Genomic DNA, 26065 nt, shown 5'->3' with positions numbered 1-26065 from the left:
TTTTTAAAACAGACAAAGCATGTTTATTTCAAACTAAAACAATATGCACCTGACATGAGAACATCCCTCTGTTCATTTTCTTTCTCCCCCCCTGGCATGTCATTTTCTGTTTGTGTTCACTGTATAATTAGAAACAAATTACAGACATTTATTTTGGGGATACAACATTTTCATGTTTTCATTTTAAAAGTGTTCATTTTTTTCCCAATTATAAGCAACTGTACTGGTCTCACCGTATGCAGGCTATTTGTTCTCCTTAGAAATAGAAAGCGTTGTAGGACACCACAAAAGCATTCTTTGAAAACTTTGCAGCAGCATTTTAAAAGAAGAGGAGACAGAAAATGGGGCCAGCAACTGCCGTTTTCAAGTATTGTGTTAAACTGTATTCAATCCATAGTTGAACAGCCAGGATTTCTTACTCTCTTCCATAGGAAGGTCAAAGCTTATTTTCCCCATATACAATTGAAACATTTTGGCAGGCAATTTGATAAAATTCACCAAGCTTAGATTAATTAAAATGGGTGGGGTTGCATTACATTTTAAAAAAGGAAAAAGGAAATAAAATACAAACAAAATTTCTATCAATAAATCAGCTAATGAGCCTTCTATTTAAGTACACTGGTATTTGTGAGAGATAAAATCATTTGTTATTGGCTATCAGACAATAACTGATGTGAGTCAGTATTCGTCATGTCCCGTGTGGTGGTGGTTTGCTGACATAAGTACAGAGAAGAAGAGACAACTTTACAAAATGATCTTTTACCTACTGAGTGATGATTATGTCCCCTCAGTGTCTGTGACAGTGTCTACCACTGGCTGACTCGCAGCTTCCTCCATGGGCTCACTCTGTTCATTGTCTACGTCCTTAGGAGAGGCAAGCTGCTCCTGCTCTGGTTCACTTTCAGGGTGCATTGAGTCAGAGGAAGGGTCTGCAGTGGGCTCAGGAGAGGCCTCAGGTGTGGGTTCAGCCACGTTGCTACTGTCCATCCCAGGTCCGTTGACCCACTGGGGGTGGGGTGAGGAGGCTCTCTCTTGTGACTCCTCCTCATCCTTCTGTGGACTTTCCTGCTCCTCCAGGGAGTGAGCTGTCTCTCCAGGGGGGCTGGCAGCTAGTGTGAAGGCCACAGGTGAGTCCTGGGATGACGCCTCAACCAAAGGTAAGGCTTGGATTGGGGTCTCAGTGTCTGGAGAAGCAGTGTCTGGAGAAGCAGTGTCTGGAGAAGCAGTGTCTGGAGAAGCGGTGTCTGGAGAAGCGGTGGTCTTGGATGGGGATTCGGCTGTGGGCTGGGATTGTGATTCTGTTTGTGGAGGGGTTTCTGATTGTGGTGATGACTCGGCCTGGGTGGGAACCTCAGTCAACGGGCTCTGACTCTTGCTATTAGGTGATGCGTCAGGTGACTGGGCAGCCAGTGGCGATAGCGCCTGGGGGGTTTCAGATGGACCTGAGGTTTCTGACTGGGGCTCAGGCATAGCTGCTTGGCTCTGGGATGGAGGTGGAGACTTTATCTGCACCTGAGGCAGCTGTTGGTTCAGACCCATGGGGGAAGGTTTGGCCTGAGCTTGAGGCAGGAGTGGGGACTGAAATCGTTGCTGCATTTGGGGGTTCAATTTGAGTGGTGCAAGCAGTTTGCCTTGGTTCAGGGTCAGGTTGGGATTAAGAGGTGGAGTTGGAAGCAGAGGTGTAGGTAGAGGGAGAAGAGGTGTCCAGCTCCCACGTTCACGTTCACGTTCCCTCTCGCGATCTCTCTCTTTGTCACGGTCTCTCTCGCGTTCATGCTCCCTGTTGCGATCTCGGCCCCGCTCCCTGTCTCTCTCCCTCTCGCGCTCCCTCTCACGGCTGTGACGGTTACCATTCATCTCCCTCCTGAAGTCAAAATCTCTTTCGTCTCTGTCTCTTTGTCTGTCCCATGGTCGTCTTCGGTCATCTAGGTCTTGATGTAATTCACTATCAAAAGGAGCTGTGGCACCACCACTTCGGTTCCAGGCCTGTGGCCCCCCAGCAGCACCAGCATTTCCAGGAACGCCTGCTCCTCCTGCTGTCCCAGGACGGCTGTCAAAGCGGTTGGGGAAGTTCTGCCCAGGTGTGGGGCGCTCCTCCTGGAAGCCTTTTGGAGCGCCAGGAGCCTGTGGGCCTCCTCTCATGCCATCTCGTTCATCAAAGTCTCCTCTGGCCTGGTTCCAGCGGTTATCAGGAGTGAAGCCTGCAAGAGCCTGCAGACGTCCCACTAGGCTGGTTCTGGCTGTCCCTGGGGTCTGGAGCAAGGGAGGCCTGCCCCCTCCACCTCCTCCTGCTCCTCCACCACCAGCTCCAAGGGGCTCCCTGTGCTCTGGTGGCGGGGTCCTCAGCAGGCCTGTGCTCTGCTTTTCCATTGGGGGGAAGCGATAGTCCTGGTCTTTGCCTTCATCAGCACCAGAGGAAGACTCATCTTCTGTCTTGGATAAACTTTCATTGGTAAGGTTCGGGGCCCTGTTGAAGGGGTCCAGTTGAGAGAAAGGAGCTCTGGCACGGGCCTGTAGAGAACTGTCGAGGAGGCCAGCAGCCTGCTGGGCAGGGCCCTGCTGCATGAGGAGTGGGAAACGGGCTGCAGCCCCAGGCTGAAGGAGGTTAGGTCGCACATCTAGAGGCAACAAGCCAGGCATTCTCTGCCCAGCCAGACCAGACTGATGCAGCGGGTGGGTGAGGGAGGCTGTAGGGTGCATGCCAAGGAGACCCATCCCACTGCGGACAGCATTCTGCATGCCTGGGAACAAAACATAACAAAAGAAATAAATGTTAAAATTCTTCTTAGTCAAACACAAATAACCTTTATAACCCCACATAAAAAAAAACTTTTAAAAGAAAATACTCCACAAGATGTGATCCGAGCATCCACCAGACAAAATCTATTATCACCTTGCAGTGTGAGCTCTGCAGCAGCATCCAATCCCTCTGCAGACTGAGCTGTTTTCTCATTGGTGGCTTGAGTTTGGACTCCCACAGGGTTGAACACACCGGCTCCGGGGATGGCTGAGGGCATGAAGCTGCCAGGGATGGTGCTGGTTGGAGGGATCATAGCGCTGAATGGTGATTCCTTGACAGCTTCTTGGTTGGAGGCCACTGAAGGCTGCACTAGAGCTAAAGGTGAGTACAGGAGAAACAACAAATTTAATCAAAAATAATAAATTAAAACTAAACTAACTACTTTGCCAATTTTCAGACTATATGCGTGTATTAGCTATAGGAATAGCAAGTCATAAATACTTACAAGTAGTTGCTGAGGCCATTCCTGCTGTCTGCATAAAACCTGCACAATAGAAAATAAGTTTTGTGTAAGCTTGTGAATTTTTCTGGATCTGATCTTTATGTGGCTGTTTGCTTCATTTACCTGGTGGAGGCTGTGAGGCATTGAAGCTAGCCCTTATGAAGGGTGGTGGCGGCCCGTAACCTGGAGGGGGTATGCCCATGGTAACAGGGAAGGTGGGTGGCACCAAACCTACTGCACTGGGAACGGCCTGGGCAACTGGTAGCTGGATGAGAGAAATGTGAGTGAGTGTACATGCAAAACATGGGTAAGTTAACAGTGTGATATCTTACATGGTACACAAGTAACGGATTGAGTCTCAGTGGCTGCCCAAGCTCCCATTTAATGTCTGCTGCTCTTTCTATGTTTAATAGATCAACCAAGCACTACTTATTACAAAGAAAGATGCATCATCATCCATAAACAAAGAAAAAAATAAATAAAAAATCTAGATGAAATATTTTAAATTTTGAATAATTATTTTATGGAGAAGCTGGCAAGCATCAAAATAGTGTGTCTATGTGCAGTACCTGTACAGGCATCATGGTAACCTGCTGGTTGTAGGTCTCAGTCTGGGTGTTAGATACTGCTGTAGTCTCTGCGCTTACTGGTTGACTTGCAACTTCCTTCGCTGGCTCAGCATTCTTGGCTGCTTCCCACTCTGCAAAAAAAAGACAAACCATTCAAAAGAAATTCAAAACGATCAACCAAATATTTCTTTTGGATTAAGGAGTTTAGCTGTGTTTTTCCAACTCAATTTTTGTCTTCATTTTCCTAACAGGGTGGGGGGTAACCCGATGGGATTTCTTAAAGGATTTTGGGCATTACCATAACAATACCATCTGAGGGAATGAAAACTAATCCAGTAACATGATCAAATGCCAAGAAGTGTCTGTGTTTGGATATCTGCGTTATGCTTTCATCATGTGTGTACACACTTGCTTGTTCTGCTTATATTTAAACAATCACTGCTACCGAGTCAATAGACTTAGTATCTGTGTTCAAGAAAGAAGTTGATGAGTAAAAGTGTTTATTTTCACCATCATTGACGGTCTCCTGGTCAATGATTCCTCCTTCAGCAAAGCCATCCAGATCATCCAGCTTCACCTTCTCCCAGGGTATGTAGGTGACACCCAAGTCCACATCCCAAAACTGCTTGTACTCCTGCTTTACGCCCTTGTTCAGAGCCCATGCAATCTGGATCACATACACATATGAAGGTCAGGAAACAGCCTTTTCAAAGTCATTTCTAGGAGCATACAAGGATCCATGTGCCTGGAAAGCTAAACTATCACTGAGGTTACAACATTATGTAAAAGAAAAATTACATTAGAAACCACAAGGCGAAAGACAACACAATAAATCAAATTATTAAGATCATGTGTACCTTGATGACCTTTGAGCCAATCTTATAGGAGCCGGTGCTGAGCTTCTGGCGGGCGCGGTATGCATCCTGTCTATGGACCATACAGATGTAGGCACAGCCTCTAGGAGGGATCATCTGCAGAGACACACAGATTACATTACATAGGAGAATGGAAGGTTAAAAGAAAATGACAAACAAATTAAAACTATGGTGGTGATGGTGGGGTGATGGGGGCACAAGATGATAAGCAGTTTATGGTCACAATAAGGTAATGACAGACTAAGACTCACCTACCAGTTTTCATTTTAACAATCTGGCTAACATGCTGTTACTAAATTACAGGGTTAGTATACTTACATTGATAGACTCAATCTGGCCAAATTCTTCAAACAAGTTGGTGAGGTCTTGCTGAGTAGCCTTTTTGTCCACCTGGCCCACCCACAGAGTTGTGCTGCACACTAGGTAGGAGATATTACTCATTAGAAAAGGCACAGACAGGAAAAAAACAATGAAAATATTCATCAGCAATCATCGACGTCTTCCACTTACCACTCAGAGTCTTGGATCGTATGGGAGGCAGTCCTTTCTTCTGCCGCTCTTTCTCTCGCTCTCGGGCACGTCTTTCACTTGAGTAAGACCGTGATGACTTCCTCTTGCGGTCTCTGGATCGTGAGCGGGAACGTTTGCGGTGTTTGCGTTTCCGTGAGCCAGACCGGGACCTGGACCGCCTCCTCTTGGGAGACCTACAGAGGGAACACCAAAACTTTTGGAACTACTTCCTCGATTGTTGTGCTACCTTTGAGCATCAACAACTTTTCTCAAATATCCTAACTGTATTGAACTGCACTATGATGAGTAACTAGTTGGTGTTTATGTACTACAGCAACCTAATATTACAAGCTTGTATAGGCAGATAATCACTATCCTAAGTGACTCCTCTATTTGGAAATACAGTCAAACACGGTCTTTCAAATGTCAACACATTTAGACAGAAGTACACAGAATCCAGATCTGGTGCCAGTATCTCTTCCTGACATAAATGTGATGAAGAAAAGCACTGTCTGGTCAGTCTGTGATGTCTTAACGTTTATCTAGTGGGTCCACAGAGGAAACATGGGTAATTCTTCTGAAGTAAGAAAGTAGAATGAGCTCCATCACCTCTTTATACATAAACATATTACAGTCAAAACCTGTTCCATACACTTATCTCGGCTGATCTTCAAAGCAACACGGTCAGTCCGGTTGTATCAATACTAAAGGGTCACAGCTTTTTTCACTTATACAATTCAGAAAGTTCAGTAATATTCCAGGTACGTTTGATAAATTCTGCCAAAAAAATGTATTTCTGAAATAAGTGGGACTGACCTAGAGCGTGATCTTGAGCGTGTTCGGGAGCGTGTACTAACAGTCTTCTTCTCCTCCGCCTCAAAGATCTCCTCCTCCATTCCATCTGGGCCCTCGTCCAGATCCATGTCCTAAAAAAAAGACATCATCAACAACTCCCTACACAGAAATGCAAAGTCATGCAGAAAACTGCAGTAATTATCATGAGACCTTGGCCTGCAGCTAAATCAACTCTTCTATGTGCAGTCCTTGTGTTGAGACATTCAGTCTATTTACAAAAGTTAATTAATACTTTCACAGTTTTGTTAAGTTTAGATAATGGCCCACTGATCAGGCTTACCTGCTGTTGGTTGTCTATGGAGTCATCCAACTTGTTCTCTGGCTCAGGAAGCTGTGGCTGGCTGCTGCCTTGAGCAGTCGCAACAGAGTTCTCTTGGCCAAAGATTGAATCCTGCCCTTCTATGCTCATGGCCTGGAGGAAGAACAAGAGCAATATTTTTAACAGGTCTTTCATTTAAAGCATCAAAACGGGTAAGTCTCTGCATATTGACTGATAACTTTGTTAAACAATGATAAGAACCCAACTGTTTCCATTTCCTGAACTTAAGTTTTTTTTAGGAATTAGAATTATAAATGTAGGGAATCTCCTGTTGCAGTAGCTTAATTTGAGCACAATAATTGATTGTGTGCTTTCTGGTTTTATTTTTGTGCCAATATTATGCCCAACTACCACTTCCATTTCAAATGTAGGATCACTTGTATGTGGAGACCCACACACTGCTCTGAAATACAAATTGTTGTCAGTGTTCTTATCTGTACAACCGTTTAGGCCAAAGCCCTTAGTGTTGTAGTGCTGGAGCTGGATGTGCTTGAAACATTAAAAGTGTGGATCTGAGTATGTGATTGGACTGTTTGCAGTGGATGATATTTCGTTGTGAATCAACATAAGGCTATTTACTACCCAGTATGGCAGAGCAGATAAACAATCTTGATTGTTATTACAAAAAAAATGTAACGATGAGTAATTTTCGCTAAATGTACTGTGATGTACTGCATTACGGTCAAACCTCTCCACAATCACCCTATTAGGCTACAACCCTAGGTTTATGTAGCTCACTTGTGTATAGAGGCAAAACAGAGAAAAAGCAATCTCTTTCAGTCACTACCCAAAACTAATGACCATCTGTGATGGTCGTAAGGAAGACTGACTAGTAAATCGAGAGCTCTGCCTTCTGGCTAAGCTCCCTCTTCATCACAACAGCTGTACTGCTCCGCCTGTCAATCTCCCATTCCATCCTACCCTCACTTGTGAACACCCCAAGACACTAGCCACTAAGAAATTAGCCCTAAGTGCATGGAGCGTAATAAGCATAAATGCCAAATTGTTTAAAACCACAACAAATATTGTAATTTGTGAAGGGTTGAATTTTAAACTATACCCCTTGCAATTGAAATTAAAAAGTACCCTGTGTTCTTGTAAATATGTTCATATTCAGTTTTACTCACCATAACATGTTGTATGCATCCCTGAGGTCTAATGCACATATTTAATATGTTTCCCTCATCATTACAAGTATTAAATGTATATATCAATAATTATGAAAAAAATATTGGGAGAATATTTTTCACTCTATTGTCCTTCCCCTCTACCAAGGATGGTGAATGTAGTGAAAGGCGGGGAGGAAAAAAATAAACTGTTAACCCAAGCCTAGCTCCAGCACATTGTGAAAAATGTTCTGATGAAAACTGCTCTGAGTGTGTATGTGTCTGTGTCTTTGTCTGTGCGATCTACCTTCTGTTGGTGCTGCTGGTGCTCTAGCAGCTGCTTTTGAAACTGCTCCAGGTTCTGCTGTTGTAGCTGCTCAGCTAACTGATGGAAGAGGGAGCTGTTGATGGGCTCAGACACCATAGGCCTGGAAATGGTCAACAGGTCATTAGATACAAGCACTTGGTGGATGCGGTCAACACAGTGAAGTGACATTAACTCTGGATCATTATTAACTAGTTAGTGTGTAATGATAAAAAAACAACTTACAGTTGAGATGACGAAGTGTCCTTTTTAGATTCTTCACCGCGTTCAGAATCATTGCTGAAGTCAAACGGACCCAAAAGTTTCTGCAGCAAAGACACAACATAATCACATTAGGGGGGTTCAGATGATGTAGGAAATAAGTAACTAACGCTGCTGTCTCTAGCCTTACCTTATTAAAAGAAGAGACCCTCTGCTCCAGAGGGTTGAGGCTGTTGGCAGTAGCAGCCGCTGTGAGTTGTGCCGTCAGAGCTTGCAACTGCACCACTAGGCCAGCATCCAAGGCCTGCAGCAGGGATGGCTGGGGCTTCTGCTGCTGCATCTGGAGACTCTGTACCAGCTGCTGCAGCTACAACAAGTGATAACAGAGTGTTATGTGAAACATTTGACCACCAGCAACGGCAATTTAGAAGTGTCAGGACTAGTGTAGTAAGACACAAAAATCCAACAGTGCTTATCATTTAGCCATTATCAAAAATCTTTAGTTTAATAACTGAGACTTTGATTGGACATGCACGCTAACCTGTTGTCCTTGGGGACTCTGTAGGATCTGTGCCACAGCAGCCACAGTGTCTGTGTTGGTGATCTGGGAAGCCCAGTCAGGCAGACCCTGGACTAAGTTGGCTGGGGTGGCCGGGGTGGCTGGAGTGCCTTGATGCACAGAGATACAAATGTTGTTATATAAAACACGAAGTAAACACATTACCTAGAGATGCCAAACAAGTAATCTGACCACATTATCAGAGGGTGTGTGTGTGTTTCACTGTGCTTATGTGTGCTCTGACAGACCAGGTGTAGTGTTATTGACCGGGGCAGCACTGCTGGGCATGACAGGGGTGACACTAGGAGGTGGAATCCCTGCTGCCATGTCCAACAGAGGCTGGATGATGTCACTCTTGAAGACAGCATTCTTTTGCCACAGGTTGAGGACCCGTACAATCTTACTCTGGAAACACCAACACAGAGAGGCAACAGTGACATAACAGTAAAATGTGACATTGACATTGTTGTCTAAATGACAACATTTAGACCAAGAAAATAACCAGCTAGTAACATAGATCAACGCTCTCTGATGGCCAGAAATGGAAGATTTATGCAAAAATTAATAAAAAAATATTTCTGGCCTTAAAATAGTTGCTTAGATAGCTACTTTAACCTAACTGAGAAATCTTCCACTTCTTTTACATTAGTTCAAAGCTAATCCCTTATATCAGCACATAATGTTGAAGGACACAGACAAACTCAAACAAATGCAATGATGCGAGTCCACTGCCAATCCCTTATCTATTCATCAAATTACCTATATATATAAAATGTCTAATATCATCTCTCATTGAACCATGACAAGCCAAAAAATGAAAAGCCACAGAGATGAACACAAAACCTATTAAAAACTATCTGACCTTATCATCTGAAGGGCAGCGGTAGAGGTGCTGGAACGTAGCGATGATATTCTTGCTGAAGCGAGGGGCAAAAACATCCTTCTCCGTGCCAAACTGGTGTCGTGACTGTCTAACAATTGAGTCGATGACGTACAGCCCTGGAACCTTGTATTCTGGTTTGCACTGTAATACAGACACAGACAGCTGGTGTTAGGATATTCTAAGAACACTTAATTAGTCTATGAGTTCATTATCTGGGGCCTTTTATGCATAACTTAGGTAACGTAAGTGATGAATTTAGCAATTTATGCAGCTATACTAACACTTCAATTTGTTCAGAAGAAAACTGTTAAGAAAACACATACATACATACGTACATTTGCAGAAGTATGAACACTGCATTTACACTGAATATACAATTATTAAGAGCATATTCTGGCCTTTATCAACATTTTGTTTATGAGTTCTTTCGATTTTGAAAAGGGAAATCAAACTTAACTGAATTTACCTCATCATCACATTAACTGACTAGTGGAAGTGTCCTTAAAAGTTTGTAAATTATTCATGGGTTAACTGTTGTTCCTTATCTAAAAGATGACTCACCTTTTGGATAAACTTTTCTACACTCTGGACAACATGTTTGTAGAACTGAAAGAGAAGCAAAGGGAAGGCAACAAGGTAAGTGACTTGAACGGCAGTCTCTCGGAGCAGAGCTAAATAACAGTAAAAGCGGAAAGGTTCAAAAGCAGCAGCTCCAGTCTGTGAAAATCAAACAGAAAGGAACAGAAAGTACATGACTCCAATGTATATTGAATGTTCTTTTAAAAACTACTTTCTTTTTTGTTGGAAAATTTCTCCAGTTGCCGCATGTGTGTATTACACACCTGCATTACTGAGAGTGAAGAGGGGGGATTAGTGATGAACAGCAGTTGTCTTGTGGCAGTTAAAAATATGAAGAAATGTGAAAATAGCTGTAATACCATATCTTCTCAGCTGTTCTATCCTTATTTAGCGAGACTCCAAAAGGACTAATGAGCAATGACTATCGTTAATGGAGGGGGTAAACTGTCAATTTTAGAGGGTGAAACAGATAAATGAAAAAAAAAAAAGAAAACTCACTAGTCAGGTGAGAAAGTAATCTTTTTTACCAGGACTTCACAACTACAACTACAGACTAAGTATGTCAGAGGTATGGTAGATATCCCTCTATAAGTATAGAGGATCAAATTTTCCATTTCCATTTTAAATTCTGATTTCAACTTCACTCACTTGCACACAAAACCTGCAAGCTGTGAACATTAAAATAAGTGAAAGGGTTAAGTATCTCAATTCAGTTAAACAACTCTAAAGACCAGAATGCCCAGCACAAATGGTCACTTTCCATATGTTGTTTTGATTGCTTGCTAGATTCAATCCATATAGTCTTTGGTTAAATAGAAATTTTACTAAATAAAATTTACGCTGCCAGCAAGGGGTAAGTAGACAGCTATCATATGACAGCTGTCATTTTGGGAAGGTTCAGATCAACTGATAATACTGACCTTAACTTGTGACAGACTAACTGTGCCTAGTAAAAGCTATAATCATTTATGACATTTTGGCTCACCCATCCATAACAGAAGGAAAGAAGGAAAAACAGATAAGGCTGTGCCACGTTAAAGTTAATTACCACAAAAATAGCCTATTATTAAATGAGCTGTCATGTTTTTTTCTGCTTTCTATCTGTCTATGCAGACTCTGGTGTACAATTGTACATGTTGAAGTTTAAACGTACAAGAATTTATACCACAGTAGAGATGTTTATTTTGTCCTTTTACAGAAACTGCACTGTTGCACCTTGTTTACTACCTACATTTACCATGGAGCTAAAAGGCCTGCACAGACAAAGTCTATAAAAGATCTGTCAATGTCAGGACTTGTATATTCCTGCTATGTACAGTGGACACACAACACTCAAGAGTGTTCAGTGGATGCTCTCCCTGCCTCTGTGTCTGTCTACACATTATGAGCAGCACAGTCACTTTGTGTCAAGTGATTGCTTATGGAGAGAGATGATGCTGACCCTTGCAACACCACCACCTTGACTGCTGAGCACAGCTATGCCTGTGCCACTGCTGCTAATATTTGACCTTTATGCAAATGACACTGACTGAGAAGCTTAAACACAAACACTTACTCTGTGCCCCGTCCATCAGTGAGCACAGCTAGGACTGCTGATTACATTTTACAGCCTAGGACTTGCTGGGGTCAAAAATGTGCAGGTTCACAAACCATACAGGGTGATGTACAAAAATGCTTAAAGTCATGCCTCAATGATGGATAACAAAAGTCTTGGCTTAAGCTTTACACATGAATCCACTGGCACTGAGACAACTGGAAGGATTACATATTTAGCCTTTTCATACACAGTACAGTTCATTACAGTAAAAACATGATTATGAAAACAATTTTTTTTTTTTTAAATTCCATATCTGGAAAGACTTTAACCAAGAGTTTAGACTTAGTGGTGTTGTGGGTTAACATTTTATAACTAAAAGATCAATTTCTACTATCATCCAGTAGATGGAGTCAAAGTACAAGAGGCTGATGGGCCTAGGTGCATGGCTCTTTGTCCCAGGGACCAAACAGAGGAATGTAGACATTTGAATTAAGTTTAAATAAGACAAATGAAACACTTTCAAGCAACTAGCAAGTATGCTCTCGACAATATATTAGGGATCACATATAAGGCAATTAGGTGTTGCTGTCAAAAGCATGAACCATCATGAACCACACATTAATTCTGGTATTTATAAACATTATTAACACTTGCAACATCCATCAGACTATGTTGTAAATAATTATTTTTACTTTTATTGCTTTCCATTTACAAAAAAAGTAATGAAGCCGAGCAAAAATTAGAATGTTTCAAGTGTTATGCCATTTAACTAAGAGCCAGGTGAGAGCGTCCAGCTTTGTAAGGCTTGCAGTGACTGAATTAACAGTGTGAAATGTATTTGTCCCACAGCACTATTACCTAGATATTATAGGGGAAAAAAAGTTTCAGCAGTTCCAGCCAACTTTCTAATGAGCAATAGCTCTACTAAAGCCTGAAATGTTGTCAGTAACTGAAAAGATCTGAGACCCAGACCAAGAACTCAAGAGATTTTTAGGAGCCTAATGCAATGACCACATCAGCAACAATAAGCAGAAAGTAAACAGATGTTAACACTAAGCAGATACAAGTAAATTAAGCTGTGTGTTTCAGTAGTCTTAGCAAGCCAATTACCATGTGATATTCAAGACCTACCAATATTTACAGGACAAAACATTGTAGCTTGACAACGAAAATAGGGGTTGCAATGTTGTCACACATGCACTCATTAAAATGAGCAAATCACACAATATATTGGAGCTAAAGGTGATCTGAAAAGCCGATCCAATCCAAGGATGGACAACAGACGTAATGCGCATTTTGAACTAAAGAGTCAATGTTAGCAAGTTCCTGTTGAGAAGAATGACCACAGAAAAAAATATGCCTTTTTGCTCTTCACAGAGTCTCTCTCTTTCACTGAGAAACAACTTCGGAATGAAAACATTTCTGAGGTGACTAAATCAACCAGCTAGCTGCTGACAACGGCTTTTCACTATGACACCCACTATCAATAACTGTGATGAAAGGTATTATTAATGTGATATTATATTATCATATTTATAATATAATATTATCAGCTCACAACCCAGCTTAGCTTATTAACCAGATAGGTAGGTAGAAGGAGCAGACTTGGTTAGCTAAAGAAAAGGTAAGTTGCAGTGTCTGTGTGCTGTATTTATAGGCAGGGCGCATGAAATTGGCTGAAAGGTGAGGAGGTGGTGACTGGTGACAACACCATGGTCAAACACACACAATGAAATTAAATGTAGCATGAAATGCTGGGCATTCTGCCAAGATTGAAATAAAAACAGACTTTTGAAAGTTGGTATTTTAAAAATAAAATTAAAAATCTATAATGAAATAAAAATGAACTCCAATATAGCTCTTATTACCATAATAATGTGTTGTGTTGTAATAATTTCCTAACGAACCAAGCCACTAATGTGTATGTAAACACACTGACTCACAGCATGGATAAGAAATTGAGAAAAGAAGTAAATGCTGATGAGGAAACGACACATCGATAGAGGAGTTTGTCTTTTTACATGTGAAAGCTGCACTGACTTTATTTAGTAAAAGTTCAAAATATAGTAATGATTTTTAAGGAAAAGCTACAGAATTTTTCTCACACTGAATAGGATACTTTCTATCATGCCATGTATGAGATTCCTTGAGAATTATTCTGGACATAATCAGCACAATGACAATTGATTTAAATTATATTTTATGATGAGATTACCTGCCCTTACACATCAATAAGCTTAGCCCTTCTGAGCAAAGGCATGCTTTTTTCCCCATATGAAAAAGAAAACACATGCTCATACACTAGTTGCTGCAGTGTGGACCTGTCTCCAGGCAACCGATCTAGCATCTGCAGAGTCTAATTTGATTTCAGCATTTCCTTGTATTTAGAATCTGAGAATGTGTTTGACAAGTAATTATAAAAATCAGCAATGTTCAGCAACATTTTCACCCTTAGAAACCCACAGACCCATTACTAACTGAGATGAACTTGGGATTGGGTAATTAAATGACTGTTAAGGCCATGGGAAAAATACATGGGAATTATCAAAAAAAATCAAAAGACAACAATAGCCAGGCCAGGCACTTTCCTCCTCAACCACACAAGCGGGATTCTCCCTAATCTGAAGATTGGGCTCATTTGTAAGATTTTTTTTAAAAGGCCAAACAAGGGCACCAGTTTTAAAACTGACACTGTATAAGTGTCAGTAATAATAAGTTGCAAAAGTCCTACTACATAACAAGTTGTTCAGTCTAATAGTTGTAATGTTTCAGTATTCAACATCCTTTGTAACCACACACACAAAAAAAAAAAAGAGAAACTGAGATGAGCAAAAAGCTAAATATGTTTTCAAGTCCCCTGGTGACTGGGATAACAGTAACACAAGATTTAAGTTTAGTAATAAACAATCCAACATGTTACAGAAAAGCAAATAGGCAGTTTATTTCCATCTGGGAGTCTTTTGCATTCTCAAGTTGAAACCCATTCTGAGCTGTATCGCTGTAACCTGAATACCAGTTCAACAAACAGCACTTGATCCCTAAGACCTAAAGGGAAAAATAAGACTGAACACACCGACATATAAAAAGGTCTCAGTGGTTGCAGTACTGTTGGTAATAATTCCAAATCTATGTATCTGCAGGCTGGAGCAGGTTATTATTCAGAGTATGATCACAAAATAAAAGTAATAACATTTTCTCAGAACTAAGTACTTCAACCAACAACAGTTCACTTAATAATGGTTACAGTTTCACATGCAATTGGCTCTTCATGTCTTGTTACCATTTTCCTGTTAAACCCCAAATCTAAAAAGGTAAATTTTAATTTGAAAGTAATACATCTTATTTCCAATTTAGTCAATAGATTACTAAACTGAGTTCACAATGCGATAAGCCAGGGAATCTTTTTTTATTCTATTCTTGGCCAATTTCTGCTGCTGAAAGTATTTAGAAATATAAGAGACCATACAAAGATAAGTTCTACATTTATCAGCTTCTGTTTTCAGGATGTGATCAAGTCAAAAATGATGTCTGAGCTGGTGATTATTTTAATTTTCTTAAGCACTGTTTTTTTTGTCAGAGTGAAGATATTCCCTTATAAACCTCTGTTTAAACACAAATTACTTATGAGTTATAATGTCAGCATAAAAGAGAGTACCAATATTCTTTGATCTTAAAGAATTATGGGGGTAAAATCTGTTATTTCCATATGTAGGGGATAGAGGCAGGCAGGAATCAGCAAAAGAAAAAAGTATATTAGGTAAAGTGGGTATGTTGGAGGTTTCATATTTTTTGGCTCGAAAATATTTTTAAAAAGTGATTTTAAAAAACCTGATTTGTTTGGTGAATAAATATTCCCTTTTTTTTTTTTTTTGTTTACACACCTGTGTAATCAGGCAAAATAAGTGCAAACACCTGAGGGGGTGAAGTGATTGAACACAACAAAATTACAACAAAACAAAACATGATTGCCTCGTTGCCTTGTTCTGTTAAAGCACACCCAAACAAGGCTGATTAGACCTCTGGCTGAATGTGTCATGCATTTATGACAATAATAAAGATGTAATGTTTCTGACCTAAACGTCTGGCCAGTCAGACTTGATTTCACCTTGTGTGGTGTGGCACAAAACAAAAATGACATGAAACAGCATGGGTAGAATTGTAAGCATAATTTCCAGGATAGTTAGTTTGGCCAGCAGGCTCTCAACAGCAGTCCATAAAGCTGTGAACTCAACAGCTTCTTATCTAAAACATCAGGATGGGCAATTAAACAAATTTTATTTTTGATTACGATTTTGGCTTCTAACAATTATAAAAACAAGATAATCGAGAGTAAATGATTATTGTGCCGCATTCTGTTTCACAACAAATGTCTCCCCCCTACAAACACCATCCGATTATCGGTTCCACTCTTGGTATTGAAGGAATTAGGAAAATAGATTTCGTATTAGTTATTACAACATAAAAGTTTTCTTCCACATTCACCAACTCTGTTTCTAATTAAGACATTTGGAGATAAATATCTTTTACTAATTTCGTGTATAGCGGAAATAACTACATAGACATAAAGCTTTTGTTTTGAAATAATTTTTTTTATATTGTTTTTTCCCCCAAAGTCAATGAGAAATCGTGTTGAATAATCGTGATCTCAATATTGATCAAAATAATCGTGATTATTATTTTTGCCATAATCGAGCAGCCCTATCAAAACACTATACTGTCAGTAATCCATATCATTGTCCTTCCTTCACTGCCAAGCAGCATGCCTTTCTCTACAGTATTATTTCACTGTAGCTATAGATTCAAGGATATAAACAAACAAACAAATTTCCAGTAAGACAACGTCAATCCCACCACACCTCCTTGTTAACAGGGGAGTCTAATCAGCCAAAATAATTGAAAACACCAGTGTTGGGGCAGGTCCTTTGAGTTCCCATTATGTACTAATGTAACACTAATCTTTATAAACTTATTGATGTTTTAAAAAAATGTCAACTTGCTATTTATCTTTGATGCATTATCAGCTGCTCGTTTGTACCTTCCCTCTATTTTCCCCTTAGTTTACGATTACTCTGAGCTGATTGCAGTGGGGACTGAGAACCTTGTTGCTTGTCTTCTTGGAGCATGAAATAACTGTTTGGATGCACAAGAACACTGGTGTGTCTTAAGAGCTCCATTTAATATCACATAAAAAACGACATATCAATTATCAAGAATTGCTCTCACAAATGTAATCAGTACATGTAGCCATGTGGCTTTTAACATTTTGCTAAAAAATGGTATAAAACAAATGAAAAATATGCTAAATATGTTGATATGTTGTGGCAGTCATACTGCCCTACATAAATCAGAGATTAAATCAAGTATATCTGGAAATAAACCAGGATATAAACTGCTTATTTTCATGACAAATATATTTGGGAGTAAGGCTGAAAAATGTATCGAAATATTATCGGAATCGCAATGTGAAATATCCAAATCGGAGGAGCTGCCATTTTTTGCTTAAGGTTAAATGTTTCACAACATACCACAAATGAGGCATTGTGACACTACAGAGATGCCCCAGCCTAAAATCATTTTCCAGATGTAAAGGAACATGTGTGTTAACACATCATCATTATTTTTATGTTTTTTTAGTGAAAACTGAAATGCAAAAATGACCATTCCAACTTAAATTGTGACTCATATTGCAATCACAATATCTGCCAAAATAATTGCAATATTTTGCATATTGTTCAGCCCTATTTGGAAGTAAGGTTTTACTTCCTTTACTGCTTCTAAAGTATATAGAAACAACACTCATTTTACAGACCAGGGACAGACTTTAAACATAGGTTAAGGAATAATTCTTATTAAATATACGGTAAAACCGTAAAAGAAATTAGATAAATAAAGGCTGAATACAATCCTTGCTCTTTCTTCAGTGGTGTAAAATCACTGACCACTATTTGAGAATTCATGGGAATAATCTTATCTTCATGCAACTTGAGCATAATATACAAAGTTTGAGACACTTTATGCTGCAATTATCAAGTATCAAGAAGAATAGACCTCATCTTTTAAGCATTAACCAAGTCCCTTCGAAGCATCCTTAAAAGAATTACGAAAAAAGACAAAAGTGATCCCAGATTAGTTCCCATACTCTGACACACTGTCAATGTGCAGCGTTTCTCTAGGTTTTAAAAATATCAACCTGTCGACAAAAAGTGATAGTATGGAAATTTTTATGCATCCCACAAAGTGGGATGTGAAAAGATGAGGAGGTTTACACCATCAGTGTAACTCATGAATCCTAATGACCTTGTAAACTCGAACAACAGCCTTTAGGAGGCAAACAATTAGTGTCAGTACCGTCATAAATTATTGCTGGTAATGCTGTTATAAGCAGTCTAAGTAGTGATTCACTAGAAGTAGTTGTAAAGTTATAATACTGAGAATCAAGTCAGAGGCTGCTATATCAAAAAGTAATTGCACTGCACTTCTGTATAATAGACACAGGGAACAGTAGCTTACATAGGGAGTATTTAGTTATGACACTTGATTTTATACTGAACTATTTCATTCATGTTGTTGCAACACTTGTCTTGCCATAGGTCCACATTAATAAATTTGGTCCAACTCATTTGAAGCGACACACTGCACAAATCTTGGAATACTGGGAAGACAGGGATTTATGACATTGTTATTATGAAAGCTTTCCTCTTTCTGTTAGAGGGAAATAAAGAGAGACATGTACAACAAAGACAACAAACCAAAGAAAATACGCAAAGACAAGAGATACAAATATACAGCTGAAAAGATACTGGAGGGCACTTAATCAGCCACGAATAGGCCAACACTGGCATAATACACTACCTACTAGTGAACACAAACTCTGTGATTGTGAAAATGTGACTTCAGACGGAACCTGATTGGTCCAAATCAAACCATGTGTCACTCTTTGAATCACTGCATCTGTGGTAAAATTAAGCCCCTTCTACACTGGACAAAACACCTGCTATCCCCTGTCACATCTGGCTTTTGTGGTTTCTGTGAAAGGCTACCACTGGCAGTTAATCCTGTGTCAACAGTAATCATGGGTATTTATCAGCTCCACCTCCAATCAGCAGTGATGTAAACATAACAACACACTAATTTTTGCACCTTTTCCATGCTTATCTTTCTGTCTTTTAAAGCACACATTGTAAACAGACCTGTCACCTGTCGAGCACGGTGCTGTTAAACCAAAAACACCTTGGCTACACCTTCCACTGAGAGTGAGCTACGCTCCAGGTTGTAAGTGTGAACGCAGCCCTGAAATAAGTTTTTAAAACACACAGTCACCAAATGAAGTATCTAACAGTGGCCTCAACACTTACAGGAGCATGATTCTGGAGAGGAGACGTGACAGATCCATTTTACCAGTCTGCACAGCAGCTAGCAGCTCACTCTGAATCTGTGAAGATATTCCCTCCACTGCATTTGCATCTGTGTGTGCTCTGACAGACAGAGAATATGGAGTAATGCCAGCAATACCTAGTTCATAGTAGCCTTCTAAGTAGCTGTGACTAATGTCAGTACAGACAGTGCACCTAATGAATGTTTATAGTGTTGCAAAGGGATAGGTAACGAAAAGTTGTATTAAACTGGTTCCAGGACTACACTTTTAAGACCATAGCGATAAGCTCCAACATTATCCATTCTGCTCTTGGTACTGGAGAAATAAGGAAAAAAGATTTATTATTGCCATTAAAGTTCTTTTGCACATTTTATCTCATCAACTCCATTTCTGGCTAAGACGTTCGTCTATTTTCGCTGTTCTCAATCCAGAAGAGCGATGTCTCTTCTGTGTGTGCAGGCAGGGCAGCTCTGTCTCACATGCTGGAATACATGGCAGTACACACACAGAACCCCTGCTCTTACTGACAATGGTGGAGAGAACTAAACATTCAAAAGTGTGGTTACGTCTTTTGCATGCAAGGGCGGAAAAACAAGTGATCTCTCAAAGCATCTAGTGTAAGTCCTTCACATAAAAGCAGAGAAATGTACTGTTTTTGACCGCCTAGCTCGTAGTTTTTGTATGCTAGCAGCCTAGAGCCCACAAATGTAGTTAACCAATTTATACAAACATTGGCTGATGATAAAAAAGTAACCATTGGCCAGCTGATTGTTATGGGCATGTTTTTAAATTCAATTTGAAACAGACAGAGCATCAGCTGAACTTTCATTCAGATAGTCAGTTTCTGTTTCAGATCACTCAGAGCAGAGGGGAGAAAGCGATTTGGGGGCTGCTGGTGAACTACTGCACAGAAAAATACTGTCAAAGAAAAAGTCCTGTAGTAATATAGTATATAATATATATAACTAGTAGTACTTTTTTTTTTTTTTTTTACATTTCCATCATTACAAAATCAGTCTATAGTAGTCATTTTTTTCAAAACAATGCTGTTGAGGTTTGCTACTCATTAATGTTAATTAAGTACATATGAGAAAATAAAGCAATGTTAGTTCTGTTCTTACTTTGTTTTCTTTTTCTCTTACAAAATAACAAAGAGTACCATTAAAGTATTGGACTGATAAGCATAATCAGTTAAAGTACTTGTACTGTTAAAAAGTCAGTAAACTACTCTACTGTTCTCTTGGCTTATGAAAATGGAGCGAATTATCAAGCTGTGCTGAAAGGATAATTATGACACCAAACCATATGAATTGTAAGGCATTGAAGCATTTTGGATTCAACACCACAGATTTAAAAAACTTGTATAAAGGTAAGGTAAGGTATGCTACCTTAAAATAAAAATTTGATATCAAAATTAGGACTTATAATTGCATATCCCACAGGTTCAGAATTTACTTACAGTGGTGGGTGGCACGGCACAACCAAAGTACATGCAACCCATTTAACCCAGGTTTACTACAATTTACAGACATCCCCTAAATGCCTCACATGCCAGCTATTGGTAGATGCTACCTAGGCATCTGTCCACAGAGAAGCCTCTAGTCCCCACTCAGTTACTCTAGTGCACACATCTCAGACATGTGTGGCCAAAAATTTCTTAGTTTGAAAAAGGTTGAAAAAAGGTGTTAGTGATTTTCTCTTCCTGGGCAAGTCTTAATTGACATGGGCTTGCAGCTCAAGTAGAGCGTATGTATGGTAAATGCTGTGGGATCAGCAGTTAAAACGGAAATCTTCAAGTCCTTTTACACTACACTGCACCGACATGCAAAATATAGCCAGATTGCATGTACAGAAGACATGAATCACTGCTGCTCTGTCATAACAAGCATTCAGGGTTTATGCACTGTGAAATAGACAACTCTTAGGAGATGTATGAAGACTGTAGTGGTTTACTCTTGAATGACTGCTAACTCTCAAAGATTCTGCATGAAGAGTAGCCTAAAATAATGTCCATCAAGACCACTTCCAGCGATCTTCCAGACCACTCCACCCTAACCAGCCCGTGTCACCTGAAAATCTTTTATATATACTATATATGTGATGTCTGTTGTGTTGAGAATGAATGCTGAATTACTGTAATGTATATTTAGAATTAAAGCAGCAAAATAATATGGATATACACATACCCAAAGGGCAACATTTTATAAAATCACCAATGGAAACTTGTAGACTTGCCAACTCACATCTCCGGACTTTAAACGTCACAACTACCAACTGCTCAAGCTCCATCAATATGCAGTATGAAGCAACACAGACAAACAACAAATGCTTGGATTTATCGATCAGGAAATGTCGAAAGATATCTGCATCAACCAGACCAACACAAAAATACTGCCATCAGACAACTGAAGAAGAAAATGAACAAGAATGTACCTTCAACTTCAAATACCATCAAAACCTCAAAACCAACATCGACCAATGCATGACAACCAGAGAGGGAGCACACAGTGGCAGCAGAAAAAGCCTCTGTTTCTCTGGGTGTGTGGGAGCAAATTAACTTTAAATAATTTTAGTCTTCTTCCATCTTCCTTGTGAAACAACCCATACTCCTACCTAAGCTGGTTAGGGATTCTCTTATCTCTTTGTAACTCTCTCCACCCCATCCTCCTCCTTCACTTTCAGTGCATTGGGGGAGCTGGGAGAGCTGCTGAGGGAAGGGGAAACAGGTGTTATTCACAGGCAGCATAAGGCACAGCAACACCAAACAAGGAAATACATTAACAGAAGACTGATCGTTAAGGGCTGGTGTCCTTGCTCTGTGTGGTCAGGCCCTTGAACCTTTGATTAATTCACATGTATAATAATAATTTGTTAAAATATCTTCACTCTTGGCCTTCAGCATCTCAGAAAAAAAAGCTAACCAGTTCAGCGCTTCAAGTGAAATACAACCATAGATGTTAATGGAGACTTGGTCAATGATTGCTGATCAGCCTTTTCCTATGGGAGGCTTTTAACAGGCCCATTGTGAAGGAAACCAGCCATTAGTGAAATGCAGAGTAAATACTGGAGACACATTATAGAAAGGGACTTTCTGGCAAAACTGAGACAAATCTGTACATAAAACTAATTAAAGGGGGGCAGAATTCCCCAGATAGTTTTTATTGCAGCTCAGGACAATATTAGAGCCCCGAAACAAAACAGGCCTTCTGAGATGGGCCTGTTTTGTACAGACTTGGACTTTCCTTTTAAATACCCCCTAGTCGTGTCACTGTTTAAAAAAACACTGGTGCCAAACAATGTTGTGCATTAAAAAGTTTCTACTAGTTTACAAATGATCCGTATCATATCATAAATCATGATGTGTTATCATGGTGTGTACTTAACAGAGAATTTTTGAGAAGAAATATCAGGAGAAGCAAACACAATATCATGATCTACCTTCAATATGTGATTCAGGGACTATTTTGAGTAGAGCAGCTTTTTTGTTTTTTGTTTAACCAGACAGATGTATTAGAAAACGACTTCAGTTGAGTAGCATTTTCAGTAAGACCATTAGCTAGATTTAAAAGGGGAGGCCATATACTAGCTATCTGCAGAATCATTTAAGTTAGATTTAAAACTTTAAAAGATGTTCAGCGTCACAGTAAGGTTATAAAACAATTTTTTTTTCATTTTCATATTTTTTATTTTCAAGATCTTTGAAACCTTATTAACCTCATTACTACCCAAACACAACATTCAATCATAAACTAATGACTGGTGTTTTTCTACAGTAATTGTATGTCTGTAAGGCAAGACCGTCTGTCTACATAGGATGCATTACAGCTTAGGAAATAAAGTCTGAAATACTGTCTCTCGCCTGCCTAACAGAACCGATATGCTTCCATTTTAATCAATATACCTGTCTACACAGGCTGCTTAATGACTCACATTTCACTCTGGTTTACATGCATACCCACAACCCCAAGCGTCTAACTTCAGTGATTGTGTATTGGGCACTAAGTGCTGCCAAAACAGGGTTGACTACACTGCAGTGCATCCAGTTTAGACACTGACAGAGGACTGGAGCTGCTGTGTGTAGACACAGTGTCATAATGCTTGCAAATTAATTGCATCTATTCATACTGTTACAGCTTCAAAGATTTTTTTTTATTGTTCTTGCATGCACAAGCAATTCCACTGTTCTACAACTGGACGGGCACAAAATCAACTAGTCAGTTCTAACTTAACACTGAGTCTCTAGCATGGCTTCCAATCAGAACGGCAGCTCATCAATAGAGCCATCAAACTTAATTTAAAACAACTAGTTAACGTTAGAGAGAAGCATTGAGATTTCACATGCCACCAGAGGAAAAGCACGGATATAAATAATGAAATGAATGATGGCTGAAAATCAATTTAGCTGCTTGGTTTCAGTGTCCTGGTATTGTTTATGCTGGCCTAGTGTCACACTGTCATGGCTTATTAGGACACTTAAATAGAACACAGCCATCATTTATGTTATTAGAAACATCTGTGCTTTTCCTACAATGAAACATCAAGATGTCTGCTGTGAAAAAGGTTACTGTTATAAGTAAAGCTAGTCATGGTAAAAAATGTTTGCTTTTGTGTGGATCAAGACTCTGGTTTTTAAGTGCAATTTTCGTACTATTCGATGTGGAGCAGCAAACTCTTATGAGTCTCAAATATTAGATCTTCCAATTAGCACGTGAATATGCCGGACGAGCAGATCTTTCAGACAGATCTTATCACCATTCACTGATAATGCAACTTAAAAAAAAAAAAAAAAAAAAAAAAAAAAAAAAATCCTGCATGTAATACGGTGTTATTGCATACTTTTCAGTAAATTAAGAATAAAAATGACTGATGTTCTAGATTAACTTTCTGATTTTAAGATACTAAAAAGTCATTATAAAGTCCCACAGGACATCAGTCTTGCTGCAGCCCTCTATCCTCATGCCTAAAACACACATCAACCAAGATAAGCAACATGACTTGTCACTTATGCAGTGCCTACATGATGAGCCCTGCGCATGGTACGACAAAGCATGGATATCCCATATGGAAATTTGGAATTACCAAAAAAGGTATAGTAAATAGCCTCATATACATCATAATTAAATGTTTTGGTTGTCATAAAACCCTTCCACTAACCCAACAATTGCTTTCTCACCATCTGCCTTACTTATTGGCCTACCAACTACATGCTGGTCTAGTGGGACCTGAGTTTCAGGGCTTCATAAGCCTCAAGGCTTTACAGACAACATAAAGAGGTACCTGATGAGCAACAGATGCTTTTACACTGTTTTTAAGTGATACAATTTTCCCAGGTATTTGTGAAAATACATAGTCATCAGAAGTTGAAAAGCCAACACAAGCCCTTCACTTTATTCCTACATATTGTGCACAAGTATTCACAGAAGGGACATAGGATGTCAAAAACAAAGTACTAGATCAGAGTGGGTCTGTGGATGGGTTTATCTGAGTTGATGTTGCTCAGTAATGGATCCACTGGCATAAGATGATCTGCAGTTTGTAAAAAGCACAATAAGGGCCACTGGCATCATGATTTTAGTGTTGCTGTAATTGACATGAGCACATTGAGTCTACATTTGAGAATTTATCCTTGATTCCATTTTAGCTAGATTTTAGTTGTTCATAAATGACAAAATAGCAATTAGTTAAAGTTAAGATAGAATTTAAGGGTTTAAACTTATTTTTAAAACTTTTTTTCATTAATTAAATGACAGAAGGTAGTGTAAGGCCGATAGCTGAAACAAACATATCTCTGATGGGAAATTGGAAAAAAGTCATTATCTACTCCACATTTTGCTTACTATTTTCCCATTTAACATTATTTATTAAAGAACGTATGTATGAACGCAGTCCCTCAGTCTTGACATATCTGGAGAAGAATTCCCTTTCATGACCATTTCTTTATTCCCCATTACCTGACACCTCCTTTAATACTACATACTTACTTTTATAGCTTTGATTCCAGACTTGGTGATCTGAGTCATCTTGGCCTTGGAGATGGGCGGCTTGTACTCATTCAATGAGTACAGCTGAAACATGAAATGGGACAAGAGAAGATCTTTTGTCAGACAATGTGTTAAAACGTACTACAATACTAACAGACATTTATTCAACTACTATATAAACAAGCAGTACTCCTGAGCATCCTCCATTCTTGTTTGCAAGCTTTGTTCACCATTTGAGAAAACGGTCATTGTGGGTATGTTAGTGGTCAGGGAGCCACCAAGTTCGTAATGAAAGGATGTAGAGGGTAACCTCCGATTAATTAGTTTGATACTCTCATTAAAACAAAATTGCTGCCAACTGTAGAATGTAATTCATGTTAGATTCTAACTGAGTGGATAGTGAGGCCAGCACAGACTGCTTGTACCAAAGGACAGACAGGATTTGGTGTCACTGCAGACAAATGATGGTTGCGCTACTAACTGCGATAGCTAGCCGTTAACCGAGCATTCTGAATATGCTAGGTTATCTCACACCATCTACATGCTGTGAAACTCTAGACCAGGAAGCTAACGCTAAATCAGCCAGACTTCAGTTATATAATTTCAATATTTATCAGGAAAACGGCAGTGAGATGGGGCATTTCCCCCACGCCCGTGTTGGTTAGCTACCATACCAAGTTATCGCGCAACTGAGGCGGTTTTGCTAACTTGTTAGCTTGCTAGTTACGGTTAGTTTAGCACCAGGCTAAGGAAAATATTTACACATAGACTACCAACTTAACGCGGTGTGCGTTAACATATTATTGTCTTTGCTTTAGTCTGGACAATTCGCATGAATTGGACTGAACGACGTAATCGCTGTATTGTTGTGAACAGACAGCGGCCTTGTCCGAGACTGGCCCCCCCTCTCCTTTCTGCTACTGGATGCTAACGTTGGCTAGCTCGCACCCGTAAATGTGAATTAGACAAGATTTTCTACCGTCACTGGTCAATATTCTACAAAGGTTTCACACAAACCTCATTGTTAAATGCTTTGACGGCCTCCATGATGTTGTCTTTAGGCTCGCAGGTGGCTGTAAATATTTACAGATATCCCCTCAGTAACCGGTTCAGACATGCATGCTCGACGTTTGGTGAGATGGAGGAGAC

General features: G+C 39.7%; 1 protein-coding gene across 2 annotated transcripts; it reads right to left on the bottom strand.

Moving 5' to 3' along the window:
* LOC111657498 (SR-related and CTD-associated factor 8-like) lies at nt 1-26065 on the bottom strand. 2 transcript variants are annotated; one of them, XM_023409687.2, is made up of 20 exons: nt 25934-26065; nt 24917-25000; nt 10006-10050; nt 9424-9585; nt 8810-8966; nt 8544-8671; nt 8193-8369; nt 8027-8106; nt 7784-7904; nt 6332-6463; nt 6013-6122; nt 5197-5390; nt 5005-5105; nt 4669-4782; nt 4322-4478; nt 3812-3942; nt 3366-3507; nt 3246-3284; nt 2894-3115; nt 1-2741 (listed from the first exon to the last, which is right to left on the bottom strand). In XM_023409687.2, the coding sequence occupies exons 1-20, from the start codon at nt 25961-25963 to the stop codon at nt 778-780; spliced, it is 4290 nt and encodes a 1429-aa protein (XP_023265455.1). In that variant the 5' UTR covers nt 25964-26065; the 3' UTR covers nt 1-777. The 2 variants fall into 2 exon arrangements, with proteins under 2 accessions (XP_023265455.1, XP_087031102.1); XM_087174976.1 differs by lacking the exon at nt 25934-26065 and adding an exon at nt 21549-21642.

The sequence above is a fragment of the Seriola lalandi genome, unplaced genomic scaffold (assembly GCF_002814215.2).
Source record: "Seriola lalandi dorsalis isolate HSWRI2012SDOR001 ecotype SW California unplaced genomic scaffold, Sedor1 jcf7180002054403, whole genome shotgun sequence".
NCBI classification, from domain to species: Eukaryota; Metazoa; Chordata; class Actinopteri; order Carangiformes; family Carangidae; genus Seriola; species Seriola lalandi.
Note: the sequence above shows the minus strand (reverse complement) of the source record. Positions and strands in the feature narration are given on the sequence as shown.

Bases quoted from the DNA above. Each gene is read 5' to 3' on its own strand.
- LOC111657498 (XM_023409687.2), bottom strand. From the start codon at position 25,963: ATGGAGGCCGTCAAAGCATTTAACAATGAG. The intron at 8,672-8,809 runs GTCTGTCAGAGC...CTGTGCATCAAG, and splicing joins GGTCAATAACACTACACCTG to GCACTCCAGCCACCCCGGCC. The intron at 3,285-3,365 runs GTAAATGAAGCA...TCTATTGTGCAG, and splicing joins TGCCTCACAGCCTCCACCAG to GTTTTATGCAGACAGCAGGA.